Source organism: Hipposideros armiger, unplaced genomic scaffold (genome assembly GCF_001890085.2).
Source record: "Hipposideros armiger isolate ML-2016 unplaced genomic scaffold, ASM189008v1 scaffold_126, whole genome shotgun sequence".
Classification (NCBI taxonomy): domain Eukaryota; kingdom Metazoa; phylum Chordata; class Mammalia; order Chiroptera; family Hipposideridae; genus Hipposideros; species Hipposideros armiger.
In genome coordinates, this window is record NW_017731476.1 from 2,006,353 (window position 1) to 2,025,308 (window position 18,956).

Sequence of the window (18,956 nt, forward strand, 5' to 3'; positions counted from 1 at the left end):
CAGGACCCTGCCTCAACCCTCTGGGGTTGGAAGTCTCCAGGACTTGTGTGGGGGCAATGGGCAGTGGCTTGGGCTGCCCCCAAGAAGGGTCGCTTTCCCTGTGTAAAGCAAGGAAGGAAGGAAGGAAGGGTTCTGTGGGCAGATGAGTTTGAGAAACATGGTTTATCTGTCATCCCCACCCCTACCTTGGCACAGCTCAATGCCCATGAGCTTATTCAGGCCTCAGAGCAAAACCCATGGTGACCTCCATGGGCCTGTGTCTCCCAGAATTGTGTTCCAGGGACCACATCTGGAAAACGGGACTTAGAGACACAGCTCGCGACTGGGCGTGCAGGTTGGGCCAGACTCAGGACCTGGTGGAGCTGAGTTCAAATCCAGATCTGCCAACAATTCCCCACGCCTCAGTTTCCTTATCTGTAAAATAGGAGGACACCAACACTGCTTGGAAGGGTGCGGGGGGGACAGAGATAGCTTCTGCGTGGCACCCAGTGGGACATTCTTTCTCTTGCAGCCCCAAACATGGCCCAACCACAGGAACTTGCCTTAGGGAGTCTAAGCCGGCCCATCTGCCCTCTGGCCTTCTGCTCTGACTTCCTGGGTCTCCCCCACCAGCTGGCCAGCTGACCCCAAGGGCCTGCACCTCATGCTGGACCCACCTGGAGACTCTGCTCACTTCTGGCAGCCCCAGCTGCTCAGGCAGATCCCAGTGCCTGCAGGGGCTGGAGGGGGGCCCCAGGGCCTGCACTGCTCCCTGGACGGCCTGCTCTTCCTGACAGCTGGGGCTGTTCCCTGCATCCATGTGCTGGACCTCGAGGGATGCTCTGTCTGCCACCTGCCCTGCCACGTGCCAGGGATCGGGGACTTCGTGCCAGAGGATGTGGTTGTGACAGCTGCGGGGCTCGTGGTGGTCAGTGACCTTGTCCGTGGGGCTGTCTACACACTCCAGCACACGGCCCGAGCCCCCCGAGGCCGCTGGGTGACAGTGGGCACCTCCTCGGCCCCCCGGGGGCTGGCTGTGGATACCCTTGGCTGCTTCCTGGTGATGGACTATGTGTCGGGGGCTGTACACAGCTTTACATTGGGCCGCACCTTGGAACCACGGGCCCTGGCCTCCGTGCTGGGTCTAGAGGGCCCCTGCTTGGTGGGTCTGGGGCCCAATGGGGGGTTTGCTGTGAGCGAGGAGTTTGGGGATGTGTGGCTGTTCGGTGTCTACCAGCCCCTGGGCTCCCTGGGGGGCCTGACGGGGCTCACCTTTGGCAGCCCGGTGGGTGTGTGCACTGATGCAGAAGGTGGTATTATTGTGGCAGATGAGCAATGTCATCAGGTGACCCTGTTCCCCAGGGCTGGGGCACCCATGTGCTTGGTGTCCAAGTGGCTGGGGCGGCCCTTTGGTATGGCTTGTGTGCCCCAGGGCCGGCTTGTAGTGGCAGATGCAGGGGACACTTACATCAAGGTGTACCAGTACTCAGAGCTGACCTGACCCCGTGGGCTTGGATGGCAGCAGCCCCAGGTCACTAGATCACCAGGAGAGGCTCATTCAGGGGGTTGGAGTCCTCCAGGGCTGGCGGCGATGCCCTCCTGAACCTGCACATTTTCTGAGCACCTAGTGAGCCAGGCCCTGGGCTGGCTTCCTGGCTTCCTCTTGGAAAGGATTCAGCCTTGGTCAGCAGCCACGAATCAGCTGCCTTTCAGCGCCCCCTGCAAGGTTCACAGCCTCCAAAGCTGGGTTCTCTCCATGCCCCAGTTCAGTGTGCCCCAATGCTTTCTGCCCCCATGTCCACCCAGGCCTTGGCCCTGCTGGCGCAGGGCCCAGGAGGCCTGAGCTTTGGAGCCAGCAGCTGAAGCCTGGAGATATTTGGCATGCTGGGCCAGCTGCCAGCTCTTACCCAAGCAGTATTTCCCGCCAGTTGCCCCAGCCCCAGCCTCCTAATCAGACACAGGCAGGCAGGGAAGGTGTGGCTGGGCTGAGTTGCACTAGGCTGGGCAGCCTGGGAAAGGGTGCGGCCCCTCATTGTCCCCCATCCTCAGAGGTGCCCCAGGTTCCAAGCCTCCTGCAGCTTGTCTGGGCCCAGCTGAGGTAAGGAGGAGGCAGAAGGGGGCTGCTCTGGAGGTGCCTTGGGGTGGCACATGGCTGCGTTGGGAGTCTTCATGCCCCTGGCCATTTCTCCCACGTGAAACTGTCTCACGGGCTATCTGATCATTCATTTTCTCCTCTGTAAACCAGGACCGAACAGCCCAAGCTCATGGGGCGGTGGGGGTGGGGGGGAGCTGGGAGGGTTATGGGCAGTGGTCCAGTCTAGGAGAGCCTTCCAATGAGGAGACACGCCTGCTGCTCAAAACAGCAGGAAAGTGAAGCCCGAAAAGGGTGGGGAAGGGCAGGGTTACTCTGAGTTTAGAGCACGGTCAGGCTCTTAGTTCCAGCTAGGGGTCTTGCGGGGTGGGGGGACAGTGCCTGGTCCTGCCCATGAGGGCTGGTGAGGGGGTGCTCCTGTCTGTCACCAGGACATTGGGGGTCTACAGTTTAGGCCATCACCTCTGATAAGATTCCCTCCATAAGTCCCAAACCTCTGTGGGTAGGGGGATTAAATGAATCAATCAATATAAGGAGGCATGTGCAGTAGGTGCTCAATAAACTAGTTGTTGTTGCTGGTGTTGGGGGTATTGTTTCCTGGAGCAGGAGGGGCCAGGGAGGCCCCCTGACAATCAGATCAGATGGATGTTTCCTCTGAGCTGGTCCTTCCTGGCCAGCCTGTCCCTAGGGGGACCTGGGGCGACCCTCTGCAGAGACCAGTGTGTGAGGGGGCCAGGCTGGGGCTGGGGCTGGGGCTGGGGAGTGAGCTCTTTATGGGATCCCACGGAGGGCCTGGAGATCCTTTCATCCTGGGAAGGTGGGGGCAAGGCGAAGGACAGAACCCTCAAAAGCCGGGTACTGGGTCCCTCAGATGAGGAAACCCAGGGAGGTTTGGCGGCTGGGGGGTAGGTGGGGGGCTGGAAGGCAGTGGTTTAGGGACACTGCGGGTGGACGGGAGGAGGGTCAAGGACGCTGAGCGGGGGCACAGGGACTCTGGGGGGAATAAGGATGCTGCGGGGAAATGAAGACAAGGACGCTGCGCAGTAGGGATAACAAGGACGCTAAGCGCGAAGGCCACCAGCTCTGGAGTCGGGAACGCTGCGTGAGCGGAACTCTCGGGCAAGGCCAGCGGGCAACCCGGGCACCTTTGGGGGCCGGACCGTAGCGCAGCAACGTTGAGAGCCCGCGGAAAGGAAACTCGTGTCCCGCGGCACGGCCGCGGCGGGGCTGGGACCCGTGAGTGCTGTTGTCCATCGGGGGCCTCCCCGACGTGGTCCCCAATTCCATCCCGACCCCGCCGCCCGAGGGTCCGGGGGAGCAGCCGGTGAGCATTCGCGGGGAGGGCCGGCGTCTGTGCGGCGTGACCTTGGGGATCCGCCCCCTCCTGGCCCGGGGCTGTGGGCTCCGACTCCCCGGCCCCGGCGGTACAGGGCACAGGCGAGGGAGCGGAAGGGTCTCTCGCAGGCTCCTCCCAGGGCCGGCACAGGCCTCTTGCCACTCGGAGCCTGTTTCTTCGTCTGTAAAATAGGGACGCCACCGGTTGCTGCCTCGAGGGGGCCTGCGACTTAGGAGAGCAGTGAGCGTCCCGCCAGCCCCCACAGGAGCCGGGTTCGCCCAGACCAGGGGGGATTTGTGGCCTGGCCGCATGGGTGCTCTTAGCGGGGAGTCTGGTCCCAACACCCTTGTAGGGTGAAGGGCCCCGGAATGACTCCCTTTGACCCACCCCAACTTGGGGGCTGCCGTGGACTCTTTGGAAGAGTCGGGATTCAGGGCCAGTGGAACTGGTTGGCAGCACTTTATAGTTGCCCCTGACTACAGTAAAGGGCAAAAATCAGAATCTAGATTCTGGTCCATTCTTCTGAAACGAGAAAAAGCACTGTTCACAAAACGTGAGAAAAATGAAAAAAAAAACATTTTTTTAAAACACAAACGATGTGGAGTGAAAACATGATTCTTTTGAGCCATCGAAGGAGTGGTGATGGGGGGGAGGTTTCACAGAGGAGGGGTTCTGCCAGTGAGACCTCCCTGGCCAGTGAGACCTGGGCTTTCCCCTGGAGTCAGTTCATGCAGAGGGTGATGAGAGAGAAGTAGAGCATCTGCTTCATAAGGTGGGCTGTTGACCTCCAGTTCTGTGGGAGGGGCGTCCCAGAGAGCCAACTGATCTGCGAATGGGCTGTTTCCTAAGGGAACTTGGGGTCATTCTTATCAGGAGAGACTTTTCCAGGCATGTGGGCCCCCCCCTTTTTTATCACAGTCTTTAAAGATGTGCACATTGCCCAAGTTTATGCCCTGCTTTTTCCCATCTGCACCTCTGCTATTGATTGTCTGCTCTTTCATCTCTTTCTGGCCCTCTGATCTGAGCAGACTTCTTTGTGTTCGTCACTCCCAGAGGCTGAGGTGGGAGCTGGGGTGGAAATTTGCCCCATAATCTGTTAAAACAGAGTTCTCTCTCAGTACCCCACGGATAAGAACAGCCACTTCTACCCTCTGCTCTCCCTTAGACAGGAGGAGCTGCTGCTTTTTTCTTTTTCTTTTTCTTTTTTAGGTAAACTTTGTAGATGAAGCATAAGACATGCAAAGAAAGTGCACAGATTGTACGTGTACAACTCAGTTCTTCCCCAAGTAAACACACCATAGAACCAGCTTGCCCCAGAGAATCTGCCATTAGACCAAATGGCAACAGTAGTCGTGGGCAGTTTTTGTTAGCTCTTGTGAAAGGAGTGCCCAAGCAGGGTGTGATGGTGTCATTTGGCTGAGCTGGTAGGCCCCGACAGGCTGGTACTCAGAGGCTTGGACTGTGCTGCCTGGTCCCCCATGGTCGTCACCAAGCCAAACGTGCCGGGTCCCTCACAGGCAGAATCGTTCTTTCCCTCTCACGATGCCATCAGGAGGGCAGCCTCTGCAGAAGGTCAGGAAGACAAGTTGACCCTGGATGCCCTTGGTGATAGCCACAGGGATTTGGCCCGGGGCTGCTGTGAGGCTCCAGGCTCTCCCCTGCCAGCACCCACTGTTGCCTGCCCTCCGTGGAGGAGCGGCATGTGGGGGTCCTGCTGCTGCTGGAACCCACAGCTGTGAGAGGCCCCTTTTACAAGCTGGCTGGAAGTGGCCTTGACCCTCCAGCCCCTTGCTGGGCTGCCTGCAAGGGAGGAAAGCAGCTGCACCAGTGGCCTCTTAAACCCTGGGTGTTTATGTCTGTGTGAGGTTCCTCCTAGAGCCCCCTGACCCTCAGGAAAAGGCTCTCTGTGCCTCCTACAATGTCACACTGCCCCAACATTGTGTGTCTCTCTTTGTCCCCTTATCCCCATGGGCCTGGTGAGCACTGGAGCTCAGAGGCCTAGGCTCAATCCGAGGCCTGTGTCGCTCCCTCAGGTGTGGGCTCCAACTTGGGGATCTTAGCTTAGGGTGGCTGCTCTGCTCTTTTGTGCTGAGTAGTTGCAGTTGGGATCAGAAAGGGCATGTTCCAAGGTGAATGCCCTCAGCAGCATGCCAGGGGAGGTCCCGCTGCCTATCAGGCCCCATCTGGGAGGGGCTCAGGTGGAAGAATGAGGTGCTTGTTAAGAAACCCTTTCTGGGCAAGTTAAGGCTCAGGGTCCCACAGCATTTAGGAATTGCAGCTGCTTGGGGTGTCCTTGCTGCTCAGAGACAATGCAAAGGTAGTGAGGCCTGGAAGGCTTGCATCCCTCACCTTGAGAGAAGATGACAGGGTCTCTCCATTCTCCAGGGCTGGCGAATTTCTCCCACACCCATTTCTAGATAGCTACTTGGTTGGAAGAATATTTCCCTAAGGAGGCACTCAGCCCTATTGGGAGCCCTGCCCTGAAGTGGCAAGATGGGTGGGCTCCCAGGGCAGGATGGGTGTGGCCATAGGCTGGAGGGTCAGCATAGAGGCAGAAACCCTGTGAGAGTTGAGCCTTTTCCCTGAGCACTGAGGCTCCTCCAGGGGTCTCACTGGGCAGGTCCCCAGACACCTTCCGAAACGCCTGCACCAGTCAGTGCCCACAGCCTCCAACAGTGTGCACACGTCTCGTTTCCCTCAGCCCAGCAGGAATTTGTTTAAATTTCATCTTCATTCTTGCTAGTTTAGTAAGTAAATCAAGGTTCGATAGAATTTTAATTTGAATTACTTTGTTAATGAGATTGTACATTTTTCCATGTGCGACACATAAAAAAGCTAATCATGTTCTTTAAAAACAAAAGTTAAACCTCTTGCTCAGCTCTGCACGCCCTGTGAGGGTACGGAGCAGGTCACATAATCTCGCCCTGGTCCAGCCTGCTTCTCTCTGAAATGGGGGAAAGCGTTGACGTGCCTTGGGTGAGGGTGAGGGGTGATTCGTGACCTGTGCTCACAGCTACGCCGGGCAAAGGTGAGGGTAGCACCTATGGGAGATGGACAGCCAGGGCCCCGCATCAGCCTCCATGACCAAACCCAAAACCGGGTCACCCTAACCCGTGGGCCCTCTAGCCATGTGGACATGTCCATCGGGGTGTCTGTGCTACACACTAGCCATGGCCTGCAGCCACAGTCCTGCCAGCCCCCCCGCCGGGCCATGGAGGGTAGTGGGGGTGGCAGCAGCTCTGAGCTGAGTGTCTTCCCTTCTCTTCCAGTGTCCCGGCATGGTGCTCAAGGCTTTCTTCCCCACGTGCTGCACCTCGGCGGACAGCGGCCTCCTGGTTGGACGGTGGGTCCCAGAGCAGAGCAGTGCCGTGATCCTGGCGGTGGTGCACTTCCCCTTCATCCCCATCCAGGTCAAGGAGCTCCTGGCCCAGGTACAGCAGACCAGTCAAGTGGGCCTGGCTGTGCTGGGGACCTGGTGCCACCGTCGGCAGGAGCCCGAGGAGAGCCTGGGCCGCTTCCTAGAGGGCCTGGGTGCCATCTTCTCCCATGAGCCCTGGCTCCAGCTGTGCCGGGAGAAAGGCAGCAAGCTCTGGAGCTGCAAGGCCACTGGCTGGCAGGCGCCCACCTCCCCTGGTGCCCCCAGCGAGGACCAGGTCATGATTATCTTCTACGACCAGCGCAAGGTGCTGCTGTCCCAGCTGCACCCGCCTGCAGCCCTACCTGACTGCCAGGCTGGGGATGCCATGGCCAGCGCTACAGGCCTGGCTGCTATTTTCGACACAGTGGCTCGCAGCGAGGTGCTCTTCCAAAGTGATCGGTTTGATGAGGGCCCCGTGCGGCTGAGTCACTGGCAGTCGGAGGGTGTGGAAGCCAGCATCCTCGTGGAGGTGGCCAAGTGGGCCTCGGGGCCCATCTGCCTGCTGCTGACCTACCTACTGTCACTTGTCTCAGCTGCCAGCACCTGCCGGTAGGTGCCCCTGGGGCCGGGGTGGGACGAAGTCAGGCTCCTGAGTCCAAGGCCTACCCCTCAGTGTGCAAGGGGTATGGAGGCCCAGGCAGGCCCTTCTGAGGCTCATGGCTGCCCCTGTATCCTAGCTCTTCCATGCTCCCTCCCCTGGTATCTCAGAGGGCGTCCTGATTGTGGCTGCTGTTCTGATACCCCTTGCACCTGGGAAAGAGCCAGGCTTTTTGGCAGCCTTAGCGGTTGCATGGGACCCACCAGTAGGGGTGCTGGGTGAACCTCACATGGCTCCAGCCCCTGAGAGGGAGATGAGATGATGGACAGATTAGGTTGTTGCCACCCAAGGGCCAGTGTTCACCCCGCCTAGGAGGGGTTCATCCTCCTGAGTATACGCAGGCCTGCCTGCTTCCCTGGCTCTAACCCCACAGGAGAGGTGGCCCCAGAGGCCATGGGGGTGCATCCACTCTAGCAGCCATGGGTGTGGGTGGTGGTACCCAGCCTCAGCCACTCTCTAGAATCACCTGGAACACTCCTGGCTGCAGGCCTGGCCAAGGGATTGGCCAAAGTCCCCGAGCGCCCTGGGCAATGCTGGGGCAACATCGGGGTGTTCTGGCTGCTTGACCAGATGGCCTGGGCCTGGGCTGCAGGGGCCCCTCTCTTTGTGAGAAACCGTCTCACTGGTGGGCAGCAGCTATGCTACTCTATCAGACACCCCTTCCTCTTAGGTCTGGTTTGGAGACTGGCCTTGCCTTCTCACTCAGGGCCCCAGAAGCACTCGGGCCTGTCCTGAATGAGAGCCCTTGGCAGTCGTGTGTGGACAATGCCTTGGGTTATGGGGGCCATTGGGGATGGGAGGTTTCAGAGCTTCACAACTAAAGAAGTACATGAAAGTGTGTCTGGGCCTAGGTGCAACGTGGGGGAGAGAAGGTTCTTAGCTTTTATCAGCTTTCAAAGGACCCAAGAAAGGTTAAGAACGGCTCACATGCCCATCAGTCAGGTGCTGGTTGTTGGCTGCTAGTGGTTACGAGCATGGGGAGGTTTGTGCACATGAGGTGTGGCTATCACTGCAGGAGCGAAGCCCCCTGTCCCCCTCAGAGGGGGTCCCAGGGATGCTGTCGGGGCCCAGGCTGCCCAGGGCTGCTCTGAGCCCAGGGACACTGCTGTTCAGATTGGGTCTCTGTACAGACAGGGCGAGGACACCTTCCATTTAATGGGAGTTGGGGAGGGAGGGGGTATGCTGAATGCATTTCATTCTTGGAATTGGTTCAAAGCCCCTTGGTTGGAGATGAAGCCTTTAAACCTTTCAAGGCTGAGACCTCCCCTCTCCTGAAAGTCCAAGTGCACACTGGTTGGTGGTTCTGCACGTTGCACAAGCCCTTTCCGTCCCCTGCCAGCAGCAAGGCTATGAGTGGAAAGGGGCCCTGGGCATGGCTGAGCTGCAATCCAGCACTTTCTTCACCTTGGCTTGCAAGCATCTCCCCTCAATGTTTGAATGTCTGTGGAGGTGTCTCAGTGCTTCCTTTGCCTGGTGAGAAAGCGGTCTCGGCGGGGCCAGGTCAGCCTGGAGACCCTTGACAAGGGTCACCCACCCAGCAGGGCAGTGCATTCTCTCCATCCTGGGGCGCAGTCTTGGCCTGGGATCAGCACCCTGTGAAGTGATCAGGCTCCCAGTTAATGGTTGTGAGTGCACCATGAACCCCACTGGGCTGCCCCCTGGGCCCCCCCACCTGTGTCCCTGCCCTGCTGAGTTCGGGAGTGTGGCCCTTGGTGTTTGGGGCAACCAGGGCTTTGCGCTGAGCCAGGCCTGATGCTTTCTGTCTGCCTAATGAGGGGTGTTGGCTACACTGAGGCGGCCCTTGCTCCCTGGCAGGCAAGAGAGCACGGGAGGAGCTCAAGGCCCATCCTCTCTGCTCCTTTGCAGGTTCTTCAATCTGTGGCCACTGTCCTTCATCTGGAGCAAGCTTTCCACATGTGAGCAGCTTAGGTACCGGCTGGAGCAGCTTACATTCATCTTCAACCCCCAAAAGGCCGAGAACCCCTCCCAGCTGATGAGGTGCGGGGCCTGCCCTGGGTCTGTCTCCTCTCCCTTCTCGGCATCAAACCCGTATGCACCGACCCTTTCTGACCAGGCTGCCCTCACTGCCCACTCCCATTGGAACCCTTCTTCCAGGAAGGCCAACATGTTTGTCTCCGTGCTCCTGGACGTGGCCCTTGGCCTTACGCTGTTGTCCTGGCTCCACGGGAAAGACCGCATCGAGCAGCTGGCTGATGCCCTCGTCCCAGTGGCTGACGTGAGTTGGGGTGGAGCCGGGTACGGACTTGAGCACCTGTTTCCTGGGGTGGGGTTGGGGCCCTTCCTAGGGACAGCAGAGGCCCCTCAGCTGGCCAGAGCAGCTCTCATCACTGATCCCAGACCAGTCCCCTGGGAGCCGCTGTGCCTCACAGGGTCCCTGGGGCTGTGGAGACTTGGGCCTGCCAGGCGCCTACCCTCCCACGCTGGCTTACATTGCAGCTCCTGGCCTCCACCTTGCCTTCCTAAAGATGGCCATGTATGGGGGCCACTTTGTGGTCGAGGCATTTAGGGGGAACCCACCTGCCCCTGCCAGGGCCAGTGTCACGGTGTCCCTGTTGCCTTCCCCGTGTGTGACTGTTTCTGCTCTCCTGGCTCTTCGGGGCTGCTGGCTCTTGGCATGGGTCCTCTGCATGGTCTGCATCACAGAAACCTGTGTGTCCAGGGCTGTCTGTGTGTGGTCGAGTTCCGGCCTCCCACCCTGAGGTGGTCACATCGCTCCCAGCATTGGTTCTGTAGCTCCTGTGCTAAGAGCCAGAGGCACCAGCTCATCTGCTGTGCCCCGGGACTCGCCTACAATTCTGGGCAATGTTTCCAGGGCCTGGGTGCTGTCCCCCTCCACCTGCATTTCCGTGCCGGTTCCGGCCCTTCAGCTTCTCCGCCTCCCTTCCTCAGCGCCCAAGACCCTGTAATTTCTGTTGGGAGTTTGTCTTTTGCTTAGGGCAGGCCCTCTGGCCCCTGGGGCTACCCCCAGGCCTCTGCAGGGGCCTCCTGTGGTCAAGAGGCTGAGGCTTGCCTGGAGGGCCCATATGGGCTCAGCCCTTGCCAGCTGTCACCAGACCCTGTGGGCAGGAGCCCTCCCAGGCTGCGGGTCCCCATGGCTTCTCGGGGTGGCCTGGCGGAGAGGAAGGAGGAAGGAGAAAGGAGGATGTGGGGAGTTCAGAAGGGGGCTTGGCTGCCACGCCTGCTTGTCTGTACTGTGCCTGTTGGCCAGCTTCACCCTAGACCTTCCTTCTGCAAAACTGCTCAGAAATATAAATATTTAATTTAAAAATGAAAGCCTCTTCCTGCCGCCAAGCTCTTATCCGTTAAATATTAAATAAGCTCTATTTATAAAGAATGTTCTGTTCTTCTTCTCACTGCTCCTGACATGGCCGAGGCCTTCACGCAGGCTTGGGAGATGCCTGCAAGGTGGGCAGGAGGAGGGGGTAGTGGCAGACCTCTGACTATGGGCCAGGGATGTCTCTCCTGTGGTCTCAGCATCGGAGACGAGGCTGAGGGGCTGAGGGTCCTTGGGACCTATCCACTGGGGCCGACATGGCACCCAGACATTGGCTTTCCTCCGGGGGCAGCCAGAATGCTGGTCAGCTTCTCTGCTTGCTTATGAGGGTCTCTGGCCCTCACTTGACATTGATCTTGACTCTTGAGTCCCCACCTGTCCTTCCCTCTTGAGTACCCTCCAGCCCTCCTACCTGCTGTTTGGGCCCCTGATGGGCTCGACACCCTCACACTCACCTGAATTCACCCACCCAGGGCAGGCCCAGTCCTTTGCTGTGGCAGGTGATGGGGTGGGTCCTTGGCAGAGGAAGACTAGGTGGGCCCACGGGCTCCCCCTGCAAGGTTCACAGTGAACCTGGGTCTGTCCCACATCCTGGCACCTGGGGTCAAGGGCTCCCATGGGTCCAGTGGCCACAGCAGTGAGATGGGGGAAATGATGCCTCATTTGGAGGTTGATGCCCATTAAGGGCCATGTGTCCAGGGGGCCAGGGGCAGACTTTTGGCCTCCTAGGCCATGTCTCTCAGCCCTGCATCCCAGAACCCCTTTGAAGAGGTGTTCTGTGGCCAGCCAAGTGCAGGAAACACCATGTCCCCATCATGATGGGAGACAGCAGCCCAGATACCTGGAGGAGGGAGCCTGGCCTACCTTGGCACTGCACAGATGGGCTGGCCAGGGCGGGGCCCAGTTTATGGACAGCCACCCCTCTGTGTCCTCGCAGCGTGTGGCCGAGGAGCTCCAGCACCTGCTTCAGTGGCTAATGGGCGCACCTGCTGGACTCAAGATGAACCGGGCGCTGGACCAGGTGCTGGGCCGCTTCTTCCTGTACCACATCCACCTGTGGATCAGTGAGTGCTGGTGGGCGGGCCACAGGGTTTCTGAAGCCAGAGACACAAGCCCTGGCTGAGCAGGGCGGTGGGCTCCAGGGCTGGCACTGTCCCCTGGGTCCCTGCTTCCCGCCCTTCCTGCATCCTGTGTGTGTGCAGTCCTGCTGGGCTGGGCTTGCTGCACCACCAAGGGATGGCCAGAGCGTTGTGTGTCACTCATAGTTTCCAAAAGCCTCAGGCGCCATCCTCAGTGAGGCCGTGGGGAGGCCAGGACCTCCCTGGGCACCCCCTCAGTGCTGACCCTCATCCCGCCAGGCTACATCCACCTTATGTCCCCCTTCATCGAGCGGATCCTGTGGCACATGGGCCTGTCAGCCTGCCTGGGCCTGACAGTCGCCCTGTCCATCCTGTCGGATATCATCGCCCTCCTCACCTTCCACATCTACTGCTTCTATGTCTACGGTGCCAGGTGGGTGTGTGCCCCCTGCCCCTGCAGGTGACCCAGTGCAGCCCCGGCTCCTGGGTACCACAGACAGGCTCCTGGGGCTGGAAAGGGATGGGATGGCCTGGTGCCCGGGCCTGGCCCTGATGGCATGTGTCCTGCAGGCTGTACTGCCTGAAGATCTGTGGCCTGTCCTCGCTCTGGCGCCTGTTCCGGGGGAAGAAGTGGAATGTTCTGCGCCAGCGGGTGGACTCTTGCTCCTACGACTTGGACCAGGTACTGGGCGGGATGGCAGGGCAGGGGGCACCTGTCCCCAACTGGCCAGCGTGACCTACAGGTGACGACCTCCCGGCTCCAGTCTAGCCGGCCCCTCTGAATGCACCTGGCCATGTAACTGCTCGGGCACCATGAAGGGGCAGCCGCACTTTTGTGAGCAGCTCACCTGCAGCTTACTTGCAGGGTCAGCATGGGGAGACATGGGGGACATGAGGAGGTAGACCCTGCTCTCAAGAGGCTACTGGGCCCCCAGGAGCCCCTGGACAGCGGGCACAAGAGGTGACCTGGACACAGGGCCTGGCTCTCACTCACCCATTAGCTTGTTCACACCTGACGCTCAGACCCTGAGCACTGCTCTCCAGGGCGTGTTTTTCTCTCATTTCCACAAGCTCCCTTCCTGTCTTCGCTGTGCATGGCTGTCCACCTCACTGGCCAGTCCTGTCTTCCATGGGTCACCAAGCCTGGAGGGCACACAGTCGTCCCCCTCCCAGTACTGGAGAGAGCGGGCTTTCTTGAGTTGTCTCAGGAAGCAAGTGCCCCACCATCAGGTGTTCCGTTTCTGCTGTTACAGGATGGGCTTGGTGGGCATGGACAGCAGGGGCTCGGCCAGTGCTGCTGAGGCTGACCCATGTGGGGTCCAGCTGATGCTGATGCCCGTGCCCCCTTTCCTGGCAGCTGTTCATCGGGACTTTGCTCTTCACCATCCTGGTCTTCCTGCTGCCGACCACGGCCCTGTACTACCTGGTGTTCACCCTGGTGAGCCATGGGGGGCTCTGGGTGGCACCCGGCCAAGGGGCCTTGCCTGCAGTGCTTAGAGTGTTGACTGACAGCTCTCCCTGCCAGCCTGCCAGTCATGGGCAGGCCACGCACTGGCTGCAGGCCTTGTGGAGTATGGCTCTCTGGGCAGTGTGTGCTTGGTCCCGGAGTGGGTAGGGGTCCTACACTGGGGGGACACTCAGGGAGCAGGGAGGGCAGGACCCATGGTAGGCAGCTCGTGGTGGTGGTCTCCCCTTATTGCCTGGCCTGGGGGTCTCAGACAGCAGGAGAGGAGCAGTACCTAGGTAGCGTGGGCTGGGGGTCCAGTGGCTCATCTCCTCTGAGCTGGTGGGACGGCTGACCACTCCTACCTGCTGCTTCCCCGCCTCCTTGTGTCTGGGCCTCAGGCTTGGGATGAGGTCCATGCCCTCCTCAGAGTGGGATCCATGCTTTCGCAAGGCTCTTGAGTCCCTTGGTCACCCTTCATTGTGGACCAGGGCCCATCGGGCTGCTCTGCTCATGGGCATGCCAGCATGGCTCTGGCCTCAGTCCTGGCTCAGAGGCCCTGAGCACTGTCTGTCCACAGCTCCGGCTCCTGGTGGTCACCGTGCAGGGCCTGATCCATCTGCTCGTGGACCTCATCAACTCCCTGCCGCTGTACGCACTTGGCCTTCGGCTCTGCCGGCCCTACAGGCTCGCAGGTAGGTCTGGGTGCCGTGTGGGTGGGCGCATGCCTGTGGGACCTGTGGAAGCACCTACTGCACCATGTGTGTGCCTCCTCCTGTGTGAAAGTGGTGGTGTGTTGTATGTGTGGAGGTGGCAGGTGGCCAGGGAGAACAGAGACCCCTGGTCCGAGGGCATCCACTGGACCAGCTGCCTGCAGTGACCTGCGGGGGGAGGGCCCCGCTGGTGTCAGGTTCAGAGGTCACAAAGGTGGTCCTTCTTTTTTATCACCCTTTTCTGTGACAAGCGTGAGCATCTGCCCTGAGGTCTGCCCATAGTGGTGTAGGTGGTACCTGAACATGGCTCCGAGAAGACATGTCCCCATGTGGTTGTGTGGGGCTGTGTGCCGGCTGGTGCTTCTTAACCTTGGAGGGGACAGGCCAGGATGGAGGATGCTGGGCTGGCCAGATCTGTGACAAGAGTGCCCTCTCAGACCACTACCTATTGGAACAATACCCCCCATCCCCTCTGTAGGTGGCTGCCCAATTGCATGCTGACACCAACTGCTCGGTTGGCCACATGCCCCCGAGGGGAGCCCACTGCAGACTTCGGGAGGCTGGCCGACCTGGTCCCAGGGTTGTGGGTCGGTGCAGGGGCTTTGAACATGTCAGGAAATTTGGGTAGTTTCAACAGAGCCCCCGTCCAGCAGCTGTTCAGGTGGCCTAAAGGTGACCACAACGCCCAGGAGGCCCTGCACCCAGTTTATAGCTGGGCAGCTTGGGGCACACCCCAAAGCTCATGGTTGCTGTTCCCAGCCAGGTCAGAGCCAGAGGACCTAAATGTGGGTGTTCCGTGGGCTTTGGACCAAAGGCCTGCCTTCTGGATGCCCTCAGACCCTCTTTCCAAGCCACTCTCACCACAGATGGCCAGGCCAGGGACCCATCTACTGTGCTGCCCATGCTCACTCAGCCCTGAGCCTCCACCCTCACTCACCTCAGAATGCCCGGACAAGGCAGGTGGAAAGCCTGAGACACAGCATCCTCCTCCCCCAGACCCTGGCTCCTGGCCAGAGCAGAGTTGTTTTAACTTCACATGAAAGACCACAGATGCAGCCGCCTCCTCTCTTACCCGAGTTTGCCTTGGGGCCTCTTCATCAAATGATAATTAGCTCCCCTTTCTCTTTTAAAAAAACCTTCCGCCTGGGAATCCCCAGGCTTGGGGGTACAAACTGCGGGTCAGGGGCATGGTTGTCCCAGTTGTCCCCGTACACAGAAGCTGGAAGACATTTACATGCCAGCAGGACAGCCGCCACCCATCAAGTGCCCTTGGGTTCTGTGGGAAAACCCACGTCCCACTGGGAAAGCAGCAGAGGCTGCACCCCACCGCCCAGCCCTCTTCCCTGCTGGCCAGACACTCGGCTTTTTCCATTCATTGGAGTGGCAGGAGGCTTTGATAGTGGCCTAGCAGCCCGCTCAAAGAGGCTGATGGGGAGGACAGAAGGGGCGGAAGAGCCCAGGCAGCCCTCTGAATGCTGCCCAGAGATGAACGGCCCTTCACCTCCAGAGCCGCTCTGTGCGCACCTGCCTCTGCTGACACACACAGCAGGGGGCTGATGGGCCCTGGGAGCCCTGGAGGGCCACTGCCCCCCTTCCTGGACACCTTGCTGTCCTTGCAGCTGGCGTGAAGTTCCGAGTCCTGGAGCACGAGGCTGGCAGGCCCCTCCGCCTCCTGATGCAGGTAAGGCTGCTGTGAACCCCTCACACTGCTGCCCGTAGACAGACCCCCTGCCCGCCATGATGCTGCCCATGTTCCAGGGCAGCTGGGATCAGGCCCCCCTGTGCTGTCCTGTGTGTGGGGCATCACAGGCCCAGGGTCAGGTGCAGGCAGGAGAGCCCAGCATGGCTGAGGGGCGGGGCCCAGGGTAGACTCCCCGACCCCCAAGGCCTCTGGGCACCATGACGGTCTCTGCCCTGCAGGGCCCGTGGACAGGCTCCCTGCACTGTGTCAGACTTCCCCAGCAGGGCCCGTGGACAGGCTCCCTGCACTGTGTCAGATGCCTTTGGCTGCCTCGGGCTCCTGCCTGCTTGGCCCTGCATTCCTGTCTACCGCCCTGGGTCCCACGAGCTCTCGTTCTAGGAAGAACAGCACAGGTTTGGCGAAGGCCTGGGGACCCGTGGTTCTCTGTTGGGCTCCTTTATCTGAAACAGCCTTGAGGCCCCCGGCCTGCAGGAGGGGACAGGTTACTTGCCAGGTGACCCACTAGGTGTCTCACTAGGTGCCAGTGTTGGCTCCAGGCAGGCAGGGTTGGCCTAAGGATCGCTGGGAGAGGTGAGATGCTGAGGTAGCCGGGGCCCTGTGTGGCTTTCTCAATGTGCAGTGTGTTTTGAGTGCCACCTGAGGTGACTGCTGGGAGCTACATGAGTCCTGGAGTGGAGGGGGCTGCACCCTACCAACCCAGCCTACCTCCCTGTAGCCTGCCCAGAGAAGAGCATTCCCTCCAGAGCTCAGCCTGCCCCGTGGACCACAGGCCAGAGCACATCTGGCACGGAGCTGGCTCCACCCCACAAAATTGTCAAGCCCAGGGACCCGCCCACCCATGAAGGCTTGCCTGGCTCAAAGAGCTTGAGCCCTAGGGAGTTGGGGGCCGTGCCCAGGCTCACCACCCACCCTGTGCTTCCAGATAAATCCCCTGCCCTACGGACGTGTGGTGCACATTTACCGCCTCCCCAGCTGTGGCTGCCACCCCAAGCACTCCTGGAGCTCCCTTTGTCGCAAGCTGTTCTTCGGGGAGCTCATCTACCCTTGGAGGCAGAGAGGGGACAAGCAGGACTGAGGGACCATGATCACCAGCCTGCCCAGCACCATCGCACGGCCACGGTCAGCCCTCCACCTTGCCAGGGTGGCACTGACTGTCGGGCAGCACATGGCCCTGCCCTCTGTCTTCCTTGTCCCCAGTCGACTGGGGCCTCCACAGGTCCTGCTGGGCCCTGCCTGTCACATCTCCTGACTCCAAGGTTAAAGTCAAGGTCATGGGGGTGGTGAGCAGGAGGATGTAGGGGCGGGCGGCCAGCAGGTCAGCCGGTCTGCGCTCCATCATACACCGTTTGCCTAAGGATCCACCTCTGATCTGTTGTGATAGCACTATTAGCCTGATGCCCACCAGCCCCCCAAGCCTGCCAAGGAGCCCCTCCTGCCCCCACTCGGGCTCAGACCCTGCCCAGGGAGGGTTTTCAGAGCTTAACCTCTGCTCACCATGCCCTTTCCCAGTGGGGTGAGCTCGCAGGTCGCCCTGGCTGCTCCACAGTGGTCCCACCCTGCCATGAGGTAGGTGGAGGGACCCCTCCCAGGCTGCACTCAGCAGCCCTTGAGACTGACTCCCAAGCACCCTTCCTTGTGTTGTGGGTGGATGGACCCTTTCTGTAAACATCAGAGGCCATGTCTGCTGTAACCCAGAGTCCAGGGAACAGCCACTCCCCTGGGGAGGACATGCTCCGAGGAAATGCACAAGCAGGAACTTCGGGGTTCCTAGGGGTTCCTAGTGGCCCTGCCCATACCTGGTTAGCCTCTGCCCGCGAGTGTCCCAGCCTTCTGCTTCCCCAGAGAGCCAGGAGGACACCTGGAGAGGCTCTCACTGAAGGCAGGTGAGGAAGGCCCAGGCACTTACCAGGTGCTGCCTGCCAACAGAGGGACCAGCTCCTTAGGAAGCACCCCCCCAGGCACCAGCCACAATGAAAAAGGCAGTGTGCGCGTGGCTCGCTGCCACCCCAGTAAAGGCTGTCTGCAGCTTTGGGGGCGGGTCACTTGGTGTGCTGCCCATCCAGGGCTCTGCTCTCTGTAAGACCACCTGTTGTTGAAGGCATGGTGCACATGCAGTGACCCCTTGGGAGGAAAGTTCTTGTCAACCGTTCCTCGCCTGCTGGACAGATGTGCCAGCCAAGCTGTCCTCAGAGCAGCACACGGGGGTGTGGTTGCTGTGATGACATGCTCCCTTGGCACAGATCTGCTTTTCAGGGAGCCCTAACTCTCGTGTGTCTTCTCCCTTGCGCACACCGCTCTGCGCCTGGTCTAGTAAGGGCTGCGCTTGGCTCCATTCTGACAACTTATTTTTCTGATACATCATTTTTTTAACAGCTTTATTGAGGCATATTTTACATATTATAAAGTTCACCCATTTTGAGTGCACAATTGAATGATTTGTAATAACTTCACCAAGTAGTGTGACCATCGCCAGTTTCAGAACATTTTTATCACCCCAGAAAGAAATCTGTACCCCTTAAGCAGTCACTCACCATTTTCCCCTACTCCAGGCACTGGCGACCACTAATCTACTGGCTATGGTTTTGCCTATTCTGGACATTTCTTATAAAGCGAATGTAGCACTATTTATTAGTACTTTATTCCTTTTTATGGATGCATATAGACATTGTGTGGATGTACCACATTTTGTTTATCCATTGACCTACTGATGGGTGTTTGGGTTGTTTCCACCTGTTGGTGATTGTGAATAATGCTTCTGTGAACATTCACGTACAAGTTTTTCCTGTGGACGTTATGTTTTCATTTCTCTAGCAGCGGAATTGCGTTGTGTGGTACTTTTTTGCTTAACTTTTTGAGTTACTTGTAAGTTACATGTCATATGTGAATATATTCTTATTAAAAATGTCATCAATGGGGGTGGCTGGTTAGCTCAGGTGGTTAGAGCGCAGGCTCATAACACCAAGGTTACCAGTTTGATTCCCACATGGGCCACTGAGTTGCACCCTCCACAACTAGACTAAAATAACTACTTGGAGCTGATGGGTCCTGGAAAAATGCCCTCCACAACTAGATCGAAACAACTACTTTACTTGGAGTTGATGGGTCCTGGAAAAACACACTGTTCCCCAATTAAAAAAAAAACAATGTCATCAATGAAGAGAAAGTCACTCTTGATCCCCAACCCCAGAGGAAAACAATGCTGTCCTTTGGTGAGCATCCCTCCAAACCTTATTCTACACAAGCATCCCGTTTCTCTATATGTAAATCTAGAATGAAATCATTTGTTAGTTTGAAGCGTAA

General features: G+C 59.0%; 1 protein-coding gene across 2 annotated transcripts; it reads left to right on the forward strand.

Annotated features, from left to right (window-relative positions):
- The first annotated feature begins 1,958 nt into the window (after window positions 1-1,958).
- Window positions 1,959-18,569, forward strand: PIGQ (phosphatidylinositol glycan anchor biosynthesis class Q). Of its 2 annotated transcripts, none has more exons than XM_019648379.1 (11): window positions 1,959-2,077; window positions 6,677-7,374; window positions 9,290-9,421; window positions 9,539-9,659; window positions 11,656-11,782; window positions 12,077-12,230; window positions 12,368-12,479; window positions 13,155-13,235; window positions 13,822-13,936; window positions 15,574-15,635; window positions 16,579-18,569. In XM_019648379.1, the coding sequence occupies exons 2-11, from the start codon at window positions 6,686-6,688 to the stop codon at window positions 16,729-16,731; spliced, it is 1,746 nt and encodes a 581-aa protein (XP_019503924.1). In that variant the 5' UTR covers window positions 1,959-2,077; window positions 6,677-6,685; the 3' UTR covers window positions 16,732-18,569. The 2 variants fall into 2 exon arrangements, with proteins under 2 accessions (XP_019503924.1, XP_019503922.1); XM_019648377.1 differs by lacking the exon at window positions 1,959-2,077 and adding an exon at window positions 3,207-3,395.
- Window positions 18,570-18,956: the final 387 nt, after the last annotated feature.